Source organism: Corvus kubaryi, unplaced genomic scaffold, assembly GCF_017639235.1.
Source record: "Corvus kubaryi isolate FWS band 111438036 unplaced genomic scaffold, C.kubaryi_AGA036_p1.0 37308, whole genome shotgun sequence".
Taxonomy (NCBI): domain Eukaryota; kingdom Metazoa; phylum Chordata; class Aves; order Passeriformes; family Corvidae; genus Corvus; species Corvus kubaryi.
Window position 1 is genome coordinate 14301227 of NW_024581096.1, and position 13860 is coordinate 14315086.

A 13860-nucleotide genomic window follows, 5' to 3' on the forward strand; every position below is an offset into this window, starting at 1 on the left:
ACTTATGTTATACACAAATGTGTAAGTTTAGCAAGTCTCTGGTTTGATTTTTAAGGGCAATTGTAACTTAGCACATGCACAGGACTGAATACAGACTCATGAAATACTGATACTTCCCCCTAGTAGTTTTCATAACTGCATGAAACAAATTTTGCACCAATTTTAGGAAGACCAAGCATTAGAATACCTTCACTGATATTTCTGGAAGTGTTTTAGTATCTCCAGTAATGTGAAATCAACCTAAGTAGTTGTATAATGCGTCATCAGTAAGTTAAATTTCTCTCTAAAATCAAAAGCCTTGACCTTGCATTTTGAAAACAAAACATTCCTTCCTACCAATACATTCTACCTGTTACTTTTTTCTTAGCAAATGTGGTATTATTATCACTAAACAAGAAAGCAAAGTGAATTGTATGCAGCAGAATTAACACACAAAGACTACAACTTCTGAAAGGCTAATGAAGTTAGCACTAAAAGCATCTCATTCAGTGGGACACATTATAACAACATGGGAAATTCAATTACACTTACAGAAAAGGAGTGGGAAAAGGTGAGAAAACAGTCTAAAGGCTTGCACATAACTAGTGACTGCAGTTTGCCATACTGTCTGTGACAGCCACCAGTGATACCACAAACACTGACAACAGGTAGGGACTGGGACTGAGCTACAAACATCAGACACCAAGGCCACTGTCTACTGCTGCAGCATTGCATTATAAATGGTCAAATCCCATTTATTATGCCTCATTTGTAACTAGCCTTTTCTCATTCAGTTGTTCCACACTATGCAGATCTGGAGCCAGTGTGTCAGGATGCAGTACTGCTCCATCAGAAGCAGAATCAAGCCCGGTTTCTTTCTCTTCAGGCTTGTCCAGCACATGCTCCTCTGCCTGATCCTCTTTCTGCAGTTCACCTGAAATCACGTTCTGCCGATCTTCTGACTCTTTGTCAAGGTTTTCTCCCAGTTCTTTGTTGGATGTATCATCAACAGTGCTTGCACCAGATGGCTCTTCAGAACATTCATTGTCTACAGCGGCAGCCTGCTTTGAAGACAACTTTACTTCTACATTTGCATCAGTCACTTGATCCGAGACTGCAGATTTTGAGCTTTCTTCTGAACTGACTGTTCCTAACACCTTGTCATCTGGTTTTGACAAAGCCTGTGGTAGTACATGTGGTTCCTTTTTGGCAGAGGTCTCCTTGATGTCTTTTTGCCAGGGAAAGGAGAAATCTAGCTTTTTCCCAAATACTGCTCCTTGGGCACTCTCTGGCTTATTCACCTTTTCTTCACCACCTCCTTCAAAGAGAGACATAGAGAGCTTCTTAAAACTGGACACAAGGCCCTCATCTGTTCCTGCTTTATTAGCAGAAGGTGGCTGCTGAGAGAAGAATGACCCAAAAGGTTTTCCACTATCAGATGACATAAAGCCAAATTTTGGCAAACTGGGTATGTTCGGTATTTCAAAGACAGGTTTACTACTGCTTGTATCTGGAGCAACATTATTAGTTTTACCCTGTTTCTTCAAGTCAGATTTGGAAGCAATCCCTTCTGCAGGCGGCTCATCAACTGTTAAATGTTTCTCCAAGTCAGATTTGGAAGCTATCCCTTCTGCAGGCACCTCATCAATTGTTAAATGTTTCTCCTGTTCAGGAGTTTGCTGTTTTACCTCACTTGTCTTCTCTTCATTCAGCTGAGGCAGATGAACACTGGGCTCATCAGCTAGAGCTGTGAGTTCTTTGTTATTACCACTGATCAAGTCCTGCTGATCAATACCAACATCGGCCTGATCCCCTGTAACAGCAGGCTCTGACTCAAATGTAGCACTCTCATCTAACTGCAAAAGGCTTGTGTCTGCCTTGTTAGTTTGGACTTCCACTTCCAGCACAAGCTCATCAGTAGAGCCAGTGTGAAGGATGTCAGTGGCTTCCTTGTCTGCAGGAGCAGCTTCTTCCTCTGCTACACCTGAAGACCCCACATCTGGTTCGTAAGTACCTACATCAGCCTGGTCAGTGGCCTCAGCCTGCACTGCATCAATTGCACCACTGAGATCAGACTGGCATGGCTGAGTATCTACCACCTCAGAGGACTGTGCTTCACTATCCTGCTGCAGAACCTCGAGGGCTGCATTCCCACTAGACACTCCCATTTCTGGAGCAGCCCTCAAAGGTTCCTCTTTAGAGGTTTCCAAGCTCTTCTTCTCCTCAGTTTCTGTTTTCATAGAAGACTCTTTTGTGGAGTTCTCTTCTGTTGAAACAGGTACTACATCCTTCTTCACAGAGCTAGAGACATCTCTTTTAGACTCTCTGGCTGCAGCTGTATTTTCACTCTCCCTAGAGTCTTTTGCTGGAACAGACCCAGTGACATCCTTCACACTAGTGCTTTGAGGTTTAGGGGTGAATTTTGGAGGCATCTCTTTTGGAGATTCTTTTGGACCTTTGAAGATGCCAAATATATCATTTGTGAAAGATGGTGCTGGGCCACTTGGGAGGGATGAGAAACCAAAGAAAGAGGAGCTCCTCTTCTGCGCAGAAGGAGGTGCAGCAGCTTGAGGTTGAGAAAAGAAACCAGAAAATGTTTTAGGTGGTTTCATTTTTGTCATGAAACTTGAAAACATTTCAGCTGAAGAATCCAGAACCGATTTATCACTCTCAGGTTCCTTTGGTTGGCTTTGCAAATTAGGTGCCTCTGGCATTTTAGGAGGAACATGTGGCTGTTGCGTCCCTTGTAGTCTGTCCGTTTGTACAGGTACTTTTTGTTCTGGCAGCTCATTCCGTACACGTACTTCTTCAGAGACCACTTCATTTTTCATGTCACTCATACTATTTAAGTCACATAGACCCTGGGAATCCATCTTATCACCTGAGGCCACACTATGATCAACCTTTTCAGAAGTTTGCTCTTTGGAAGAATAAAGCTCTTCATCAGTAGGAAATGCAACACTGTCCATTTTCTCTGTGTTACCCAAAGCATCTTCTAGCCCTAGGGAAATACTCTGCTCATCCTGAGAACCCTCCTGCACAGTGGAAGTCTGAAGGCAAGGACCAGGAGCAGACAAACTGGTTACTGCATTGTCCTCGGTCTGTGGAAGCTTTCCTAAGTCACTCTGTTCACTGGCCTGTGGAAGCTCTCCTAAGCCACTCTCTCCAGCGGTCTGTGGAAGCTTTTCTAAACCACTCTCTTCAGCTACTGCAGCAATACTTTCTGCATTTTCCACTGCCAGCTTTTCTGATTTATTTTCTGGGATCACGAGGTCATTAGACGTTTGTTTGCCAGTCACTGCTGCAATAATGTCATCAACTTCTTTTCTATTGTCTACATCTTGTTGCCTGGTAGAACTGCTGGTTTTGACACCAGAGTTGGTGGAAACACTTTGCTTCATATGTGGCTTAGCATTCACTGGTTTAGCTGTTTTTTCCTGTCTTGGAGCAGTTTGTGGCTTTTCATCCAAAAATGATGACAAACTGAAGAAGCTAAAACTAGTACTTCTTTGAGGTACACTCTTGTCAGGAGCTGGACCACTGGAGAAGAAGGAGGGCAGATGAAACAGCCCCTCTGTTTCCTGTTGTTTCCCACTAGCAGGAGGAGCAGCAGGTGGTGAATGCTTTGGTTCATCTGATCCAGTGAAGAAGGAGAATATGCTCTTACTGGCTGGCTGGGATTTCGGAGCAGTGATACCAGAGAAGCTGAATGGCAAACTGAAACCCGACTCTTTGGGTGTCTGGTCTGGCTTTGGTTTTGCCTGATTAGCTGTGTCTCCTACACGACCTCCTTGTGGCTTTGGTGTAACCGTGGGTGTGCTGCTTTGCTGCCCAGCTGGCTGGCCCAGCCGGCTTACTCTGGGACCTGCACCCACTGGCTTCTGTGAAACGTTTCCAGGAGGCACCTTTTTATTCTCAGGAGACTCCTCCACAGCTTTTTTGCTTTGTTGTTCCACTTGCATCCTGGGGCTAGGAGAGACATGCTTGTCCATGCCTTCAGTTCTCACCCCTTCCTTAGGGGTGGAGGACAGACATGGCATACTGGCACTCTGAAGACCCCCAGACTTCTCAGGTTTCTGTCTTGGCTCAGCCACAGTTCTGCTACTGGGTTTTGGCAGAGTCGTAGTACTTGAGGGTGGTTGAGAAGACACAGGCTCCACCTTGAAGATACCTCCGAGGGATCCAAATAAAGATGAGATGCCAGAGGTTTCCTTCTGTTCTGGCTGTTTCACCTCTTCTGGTTTATTACTTTGCCTTTTCTCCAGTTCTGCTGATGGTTGCGGTTCTTTGCTTATTTGTGTTTTAAAGAAATCAAAAAATCCAGAAGATTGGGGTTTGCTGGAAGTTGAGCTTGCAGGAGAATCTTCTCCAAGACTGAACAATTTCAGAGCACTTTTAAATAATGTCTCCTCAGGCTCAGTGGCTGGTTGGCTCTGATTTGGGTGTGGCTGACTTGGTTCATTAATGGCTGCATGCCTTTCAAGACGCCTGGAAGCTGGTGCTGCTTTAACAGGTCTCTCTTCTCGTATGGGCCTGCCATCCGCAGCAGTTTGGCTCAGTGTAGAAGGAGATCTTGTTAATCCTGGCTTTTTAACATGGATGTTTTCAGTCTGGTGTAATTCTGGCTTTTCATTTCTAGCAGCCTCCAAATTAAGTTCTGACGCAGTATTTCTTCTCGATTCTGATGTAACAGGAAACTTCTGCCCTACTTGTTCTTCATCTAATTTTTTATTTGGTGTAAGTGATAAAACACCAATCTTACTTTCAGATGATATCGACTGTGTGTCTGTTCTCTTCAAGGTAGAATCTTCAGATATCTCAGAGCCAGGGCTTGTAGACTTTCCAATTAGTCCACCCAAAGCAGAAAATAAGGAGCTAACTTTATTCACTGGTGTTTTCTTATCTTCCTCAGTCTTTTTTGCTTCTGTTACTCTTTCAGTCGATGCTGAAGTTTCTTCAGCTTTAGCAGTAGACTGGAACAGCTGGAATCCAAAGAATCCTGATGACCCGCTCCCAGAAGTCGTCACAGGGACAGCCTTATCAACTTCCTTGGTGTGGACTTCCTTACTCAGCGATTTACTGACAGCCACTCTGGAATGTGTTCTGAGATCAAGGGTTAACGGAGGCTCCTCTAAATGATTCCGGGTTTCCTTCTCAGGTCTGAAATCTACTTTGAGTTTTTGAAGTTTATAACCTGAGAAGTCTAATGGCTGCTCTCTCTGATAATAAATAGACTCCTCAAACATTTGTGAAAAAGTTTCCAAATTCATGTTCATTAGCTGGTCGCTCCTCTGCAAAGCTACTGACAAATCCAAGGGTTTATTTGTTGTATAATCATCTAGACACTCTTCTTCAGCAAACCAAAATAGCTCATCTTCACTGCCAAGAGGGACTTTGAAACCACAAACGGCAATTGTGTTGTCTTCTAGTACAGCTCTTGGAATGGAATCCATCTGGAAATTATAATCCCAGCAGTTCAGGTAGGAGTCAGTTTCAGGAGCACACACATAGACATACTGTCCAGTGGGATCAGTGAGCAGGGAATACACATACTGGCTGTCACTGTACATGTAGTATCCACAATCACCATCTTCTGATGGCCACCACACACCCTGCTCAAGCATCATTATCCACTCCTGATACTCCCGGCTATAGGATGAGTACATTAACCCTTCATCCATACTTAAAGTCTCTTGGTCAATTAGAGTCCACATCGTTCCATCACAGCCAGAGGAGTAGCTCAAATCCATGGGCAACTCTTCGAATGAGTAACTGCTGTCTCTTTCAAAGGGTGGAAAGTTACTGTAACTTTCATTGAGAGAATCAGCAGTCCATGCATCGTTTTCTTCCAAATAAATGTCTTGAAACATTAACTGGTCAAATGACTCATATGATACCGCACTTAAATCTAAACTCTGTCCATCAAAATTGGCATTAGTCTGCCAATCCATCACATTTGCATTCCCATCCTTTTTACAGAGATTCACTACCACATCATTTTCAGGCCAGTCCAAGAACTGAGGGGGCAGAACAGAGTTCTGGTTTAACACGTAGTAAACTGGTACTGCTATTCCATGAATGTCAGCCAGTCCCCCCACTTCATATTCCCATTCAAAGCTAGAATGGCTCCTTGTTTCCTGATAAGCTGAGTACTGCTCCATAGGGTTATAGCTTTTATTAGTCAAATTGAGAGATTCATTTGATCCTTTGTTTAAAGTAGTAGGAAGAACTCTAGATTCTGTATCCTGTTGAGGAATATGCCTACTATTTACAGGCTTTCCAGATAAGTCCTGTACCTTGGCTTGCAGATTTAGGGCCTCAGGGAGCACAGGATGCCCACCACGGGGAACATGGGGCTCAGTTGTTTCATTTACTCTTGCACTGGATGAGTGGTTGGTAGTGGAAGATTCCCCTGTTTTCACATTATCCTGCCTCTCCTTTGGTTTGGGCAGCAGATTTTTTAAGAAGCTGGAAGATTCCTGCTTTTCTCCAGTGCTGCTTTGACTGTCAGAAGCCATTCCAGAATTACTGGGTTTTGTCTCCGAGCTAGAATCCTCACCTCTATCAAAAAGCTTCATGAAGCCCAGAGAATTTGGTTTTGCCTTCTCTTGCTTACACTCAGACAAGTTTTCACTTGAGGCAAACCTAAATAAGCCAGAAAATAATCCAGGAGAAGTGCTTTTCTGGCTATCACCCTCGCTTTTAGCAGTCAAGTCTTGATTATTGGCTGTGTTTTCATTGGAAGAAATGTGAAGAAACCCAGAAAGAAAACCTGGTGTGTGCTTCTTCTGAGTATCATCTCCACTTGGAACTTCTGGTCCTTTGGCTGAAGAGGTGGATTCAACTGAGCCTTTGCTAAAGTCTGCTGCATTTACTCCTTCTTTCATCAGTCCTCCTTTTACATTTCTAGGTTCTTCTTGAGTACTCTTAGCTTTCTGCTGCTCTTCTTTGGCCTTAAGGGTAACAGAGGCACTCTCCTGGTGTTCTTCTCTGTTTACCTGGACAGTAGGTAGGTCTTCTTTATTCATGTTTCTCCATCGTAAAAGTTCCTCCTTATTGTCTGATAAACTTGGAACTGAGCTCGATTTTAGTGAAACAGCACTTCCTGAATTACTGTTTCTGCCTTCATGCAAAGAACTGCCACTAGAACCCTGACGACTTTTTTGGTCCTGTGTAGGTGCTAGATTTTCTGCAGAAGAAAATTTAAATAACGATGAAATAAAGCCTCCCTTCTCATTCCTCTGTTCCTGCTTTGCTGAAGAACCCAGCCCACTGATAAAAGGAAATTTTCCAGTGAAAGGAAATGTGTGGTCTTCCTTTGATGAACTATTTTGTCTTACATCCTCCACAGACTTATGGCCTTTAAAATGTTCAGAGGTACTTTCTTTCTGCCCTTGTTCAGCAGAAGGAAGCAACAACTGACTGAAAGACTTTTTGAGTGGGTTGAAAAAGCTTTCAGATGCTGTACCCTGATCTTGAGGCTGTACCTTAGGTTCCACATTACCTCTGTTTTGCTTGTTTGCCAGTCCATGGCCTGCAGGATGCTGATCCTCTGAGCGATTTGCAGGAGACTGCTCCCTGGCAGTGGGCGTACCCTCTACCAAAGTGGCACCTGGCTGACTTGTAATAGGATGCGAATCTGGCTGCTTCTGTGGCACATCCTGCTGCTTGGGAGCCAAGAGACCGTCAAGATTGGCTTTCAGACTGAAGGAACTGACTGAGTTTGTCAGCCTGCCAAAGATCGAAGACACAGAACTGCTACTTGCATTTACCTCTGCCTCACTTCTAGTCTCACTTTTCTGTGCCTCTGGAACAGTGCTGCTGGTCCTGGCTGACATCTGTCCAGATGGTGTTTCGCTCCTTTTTGCCTCCTCAGCTTTGACAGCATGGCTGTCCTTGGTGCGCTCCTCTTTTGAGACTTCTTGTTTTGGCACCTCCTTCTCAGAGAAGATCTTTAAAGGATTAAACATGCCTAGAACTGAATTCACAACTGAATGCTGGTTCTGCTGGCTGTCGGCAGAATTTCCTTGCATTTGCTGGGGAGGATGTGGTGCAGAAGCCTTACTGTCTGTCTCAGCGGCTTCTGGCTTGTTGGAGTTTGTGTTCTGGGCTCTTTTATCACTGCTCACCTGGGATAGTAGCAAAGACTGAATGGAGAACTTGGCATCAGATTTATTATCTGCTGCCCCTCCAGAAGAAGAACTCTCAGTTTTAGACTTACTAGTAAATACATTCAAGATTCCACCTTCTGATGAGTTTTTGTTTTCTGTATTTTCTGGAGTGGAAGAAACAAGTTTTTCAACAGAGGCTGTGAGCTGCTTTGTGCTCGACCCCACCTTCTCTGTGAAAGAGCTGAACAGGGAATTCACTGTATTTTTCACACCTGACAAGTCTGGAAGAGATTCAGATTTGCCTTTGGTACTCTCCTCTGCAGCAGGATGTTTGGTCTGCTCAGACTTTTTATCTTCTGATGAATTATCAGCATTATCCTGCTTCAGTGGCACACTCTCAACATTTTTTTTTGTTTCTGGCAATGTACCAAATTTGCTGATTTCTTCCTCCTTTTCAGCCAAGTATTCAGAGACTGATTCTACCAGACACTGAAGTTCATCCATCGTGTCTATGTACTCCTCATTGGGTTCTTCAACAGGAGACAGTGTTAAGTCTTGCACGGAATGACCACGCTTGCTCTCTTTAGTTTTATGGTTTTTATCAGAGCTAGCCTTTAACTGGGAACCTGCATTTGCAGGGAAATTAGCAGTTATGTTTCTCAAATGGCTGATGTCAGAATCACACCATCTTTTTGAAAGTGTATCCAGTTCCTCCATTTCATCATCTGAAACAGGAGAGTACTGGAACTCATCAGAAGCACTGCTGTCAAATTCCTCAAGGACGTTGACAGGCACAAAAGTATTCTCTACCATCCCCATGTGTTTCATGTCCTCAGTGTTACTTAGGTGAAGTGAGTCCTCATGGTTCATCCCCTGCTTGTTGGGCAACTTGCCACTTTTAACCATTAACCCATTTTTGTATGGACGCAGGACTGGGTCTGGATAAGCAGGCAACCGTTCCTTACTTTCAGAGTTACTGATATATTTTCCAATTCTATCATATACTGGGAAATCATCAGTGGGTTCAGAACCAGCTGCCACACCATTGAAATAAACTGTTTTCTCCCCAGGAAACTGCAGACCTCCATTACTTTGTAGGCTTATTCGTTCTTCAAAATTGTATCGCAGCTTCTTTTTCCTTCTTCTGTCAATTGTATCATATTCCTGAGGATATCTAGGGACATCTACAGACCTTGACCCCAGATACACATCTTGACAGCACCTTGATCTCTCACAGTGATTGAAATTTTCTCTTTTTGAGAGAGTTTGCATCTTTTTCATGTTTTTCTCATGCCAATTTCTAGTTTTATGAGTTTTTTCTAAGAACTCCTCTATTAACAGTTTTCCTAGCTCTTCATGGTTACTATCCTGTTCTTCTTCTCCATCTTCAGTGTCAAATGGAATGATCCTGACTCTTTCATTTCTAGTTAGAGATCCTTGTCTAAGATGAGAAATAAAGGGAGTGGGAGGGAAAGGAAGAGAGGCAGCAAAAAAAAAAATAGGAAGGGAAAATAACAATTTTTTAAAAAGCTATAGAAAGGACAGAAAAAATAGTAATGGAAAAACATGCATTAAATAAATGAAAATTAAAATCAGAGACATTCAGAAATAACAAAATTGAAAACCTGCCAATCTAACACCATTACATTTCAATCAAATAGTCAAAAAAAGCAGCTTGGGTTATAAGATTCCATCGGTTATGTCTGCACAAAATTTAGAAATGCCTTTTTGAGGGAGAACAGCTTTTTGTGATCAAGTGAGGGCACACAGCCTTGGCTGTACCAGTACTCTGCTGCTGCTTTTTTAGGCATGCTGAAAAGAAGCCACTTATTGCAGAAACATGACTACTTTGAGATACAGTGCCCACGCGCACCATTCCACTACCCTGTTCCTGCATTTCGGTCACTCTGGGCTATAGACTTTGTTCTAGCAGTATTCATAAAGAACACAGGGATCCTGTGTCTCCCAGGGGTGGCAAGAGAGCAGAGATTTCAACTGGAGGCTTAGGAGTCACTGGACTCCAGGCAAGTGAGAACAGGGGACAAAATGCAAACGGTGGGCGTCAGCAACAAGAGGAGTTTCAGCTATTTCACCATTCCTCTTTGCTGGGAGAGCTCTTGCTGTAGCTAATGGCCTCGAGGTGCCCCTACCAACACAAAATTAAGATTCTCAGAGCTGTTACTGGACCAGAAGGCAAAACAAAACACTGGCACTGGATATTAGCCCATCATAAGCCTCAGATGCTTTTCAGGATCTGTACTTCTAATTTATAATGATCTGCACAGATCCAACAGTTCATACTTGTCCATTGTGGGAGAATGGATTAAGCTGTGAAACAATTTGACACTTCCTACAAACCCAAGTAAATGACCCTTGGGATTTTGGATTTAATTGCTATCCCTTGGTCAGTAGTATTATCTTGATTGTTCAACAGCCCCAAGAGTAGTAGCAAGGAAACTTCCTCTTGATCTAAATCTCACAAGGACAGCTTCTGACTACAGTCTACATACAAACAAACAGGTAGAAAGTGGATGTAAAAACCTCAAAATGATCATCTGAAAGATGCACCGCAGCTTTGCTTCACATCACCAATTGCTGAGAACTAAGGAGCATGAGGGCGTGTCTGTCCCTGACCCTGTAAGAGGAGTGCCAGAGAAGGGAAAGCACAGAGGGCACAAAGGCATTTTTATGGATACTGCTAATCAAGTCTTCACCATGAGAGCTGCATGGAGCATGCCAACATAGGATACAGACGGGATAGCCCTGAAAGAGAGATGGGTCATTGCACTTTCCACTGCTGCTTTAGTGCTGCATTTCCAACAGTACTAGCTAACTTACACTAATTGGAAAGATGCTCATTACTTTAAATGAGTCCTGTTATACACAGTTTAAAACACGACACTTCTTGCTTACAATTTTAAGCCAGTAATTGAAATAATTTTCTTTTAAAAGCTAACAATATTTAAAAGATTCCCAGGGCCACCGTAGTTACTGCATCAAGCCCTTCCAAAACTCAGCTAAAGGCAATGGGAGCTACATGAATGTCTGAAGGGCCATTATCTGCAAATGCTGAACCAAAAAAATCGGCTAATTTAGACATAAAGAAAATTACTTTTCTTTCTAATTGAGCTTCTTTCCCTGTGTTTCCTCTGCTCTTTTACAAAGCATCCCATTTACTAGAAATAATGAGAAAACCAACACATGAAAGGAGAAAAAGACATCAGCCCAGCATTTAACTACTACAGACCTAAAAAACAGCTGAGGCAAACAGCAAATATCAGCTGAAATGTACCACGGGAACACTGCATAGCAGCAACAGTGGGGAGACAGGCAGAGAGGTGCAGAGAGGGTAAGCCACTGATCTGACAGATCTAGAGACTCAGATTTGGACTCCAGGTCAGTGTGGCCACTCATGGTGGAATCTATGCTATCATATCACCTTGAAAGTAAATAGAGCAAGACTAGAGAGGCATGGAGGACAAACAGTTAAAGAAAATGAGCTTTGAAAAGAAAAGTTAGTGCTTAAACAAAAAAACCAAAACAAAAAAAACCAACAAAAAAAAAACCCAAAAACAAACAAACAACAAAAAACCAACCAAAACTGAAGGGAAGATGTCTGCTATTCTGAAGCCAAACTGGCTGTTGGCAGCAAAACACACTCCAAGGACAAGTAAGAATATTGCTTGTCATCACTAGGAATTACTTCTCTCAAAGGAACATGTAACAGCTAATAAAGAGAAGCAGAACTTTTTAATCCAAACTCAAATATTGGAAGAAAGAAACACAGGTGTTAGACAGTTTCAACGGAGGCATTTTGGCACTGACAACCTTTTGCCCAGTTCAAGACAGTTTTTAGCAGGTTATTGTCTGGTTCTTCTGGGTGTGCCCAGGAGAGCCTCCTACAAGCCCTCATTTCCACAGCGACCATCAGCTGCAATCTGCCAGGAACACTGATTTCATCAGGTGACTGCCTCGTCCACAGCACCGAGAGCTGCTAGGAACAAAAGTCAAATACAATTTGTTTCTGCAATACTCATTACAACTTTGTTTTGAAAATATTTAAGATCTACCCACGTGCTTCTTTTCAGCCAGTTTGTTAGAAACACCTTTCCAGTAAGTAAGAGAATCCCACATAGCTTCTTTGGAAAGCTTATTTGCATATTTTATGTTTTAAGACTAAATATGCAGCAAAAAATCTTGTTGGGCATGTGGAAAATGCACATGGGAACAGGAATGCTCAGATCACCATCAAGGATTTGCGTTTCTGGACTGAATATAATTTTAGACCATAGCAAACTACAAAGCTCACGGTTTTTAAGTACATTTTATGAGTCCAAATCCTTTTACATCAATACCTTCAGGAAATCAGGAGAAAAAGAAAAAGAAATCTATTCCAGCTTGGTATTCTCTAACAATTCAAATCAGCAGTGCTTCTTTGGAAGGTCTTAACATTTGTCTTTTAGATACAGATAGAAATGCACATACACACTAACTACAAGCAAAGTGAGCCATGACAAACTACCTGTATTGTCAACATCACTCCAAGAAATCACACAACTACAAAAATATGCAGCCACCACTGGCTTCCCCTGACTGGGGGTCCAACACCACTGTTCAGCTCGGCTCTTCCATAAAGAAAAAGCCTCAGCACATCTTCTCAGTTAGATCTTCAGCAACTTTACCAGGGCAAACCAGCAGCAAAGACTCACACGAGAAAGGGAATAACTTGATTATATAAGACATTTAATGAACTAGGAATAGAGTACTAGGAATGACACATCACACTGCAGTAAATGCATTTTGTTGGCACATTTGCTTCTATTCTTGAAACCTCAGTAACAACATTAGATGTTACCATGAAATTTCACCCTTTACCATTAATGATCATACATCAAGCAGAGAAAAACTTAGCCTAAGTCACCCATGAGAGTAACTGAATTCAGGTTCAGGCTTCAGGAAACAAGAACATTCTCACCAAGGGAGATAAGGTAGAACAAATCAGTTACAATACAAACAAAACTCTGCACCTCTAACTGTGATAGTGCGTAAGTAGCTGCCTCCTCCTCCTTCCTCACCAAAGGCAGAAGCAGCTGCTTAGCCTGTTCTACACAACCACTCTAATCAAGCTGACCAGCACTGTCCAAAATCTTCTACTTTCACCTTGCACAACCAGCTCCAATTCACTTGCATTGATCCTAGTAAGTTAGTGCTGCAATGCTCAACACTTAAACAAGTTAAAAACACTTGTGAAACTACTGATTTATGGTCAAAAAATAATTCAGAGCTAATCAACTATCTTTTACACAGCTGAAAGTAAATCTAAGGAGAAAGCACACCATTCAACACTGTTATATGATAACAGGAACAAAAAAGACAAAAAAACCAACAACTAATCTGTTACAAACTTTCTTCTCAAATACATTGTTTTGGCAGATCTAATAGAACTGGAGCTAATCCAGAATATAAAATAAATCTGCACCAAGAAAGAAGCTCCCAATAGGATAACTCTGGTAAGAAGGTGCTTCACTGGCTTGGGAGGCACACCTACGCCATGGTACCAGAAAGAGCAACTACCAACTACTCTGGCCTTCAGAAGGTAAGGGGAAAGTACAACCAAGAGTAAATGACCTCAACATTGAGCATATCTTTTAGAGGTAACTCCCTAAACCGCCAGATCTGTAACACATACCCTCATGTGTTTTTCCTGGTTCATGGCAGAATCCCAGTGTCAACAACACACGTAACACTTTCCTATCAGAAGACTTTCGGA

At 42.5% G+C, this 13860-nt stretch overlaps 1 protein-coding gene across 7 annotated transcripts in view; it reads right to left on the reverse strand.

The window, feature by feature from the left end:
* UNC13B (unc-13 homolog B) overlaps nucleotides 1–13860 on the reverse strand; it is a 206048-nt gene that overhangs the window by 129797 nt on the left and 62391 nt on the right. For 3 of the 7 annotated variants that reach the window (XM_042028642.1, XM_042028641.1, XM_042028640.1), the window contains exon 1: nucleotides 760–9527. The exons of the other annotated variants lie outside the window; for them this stretch is intronic. In XM_042028642.1, the coding sequence (XP_041884576.1) occupies nucleotides 760–9371 (8612 nt within the window). In that variant the 5' untranslated portion in view covers nucleotides 9372–9527. Of the gene's footprint in view, nucleotides 1–759; nucleotides 9528–13860 lie in introns of those variants that run through there. 7 annotated transcript variants of the gene reach the window in all.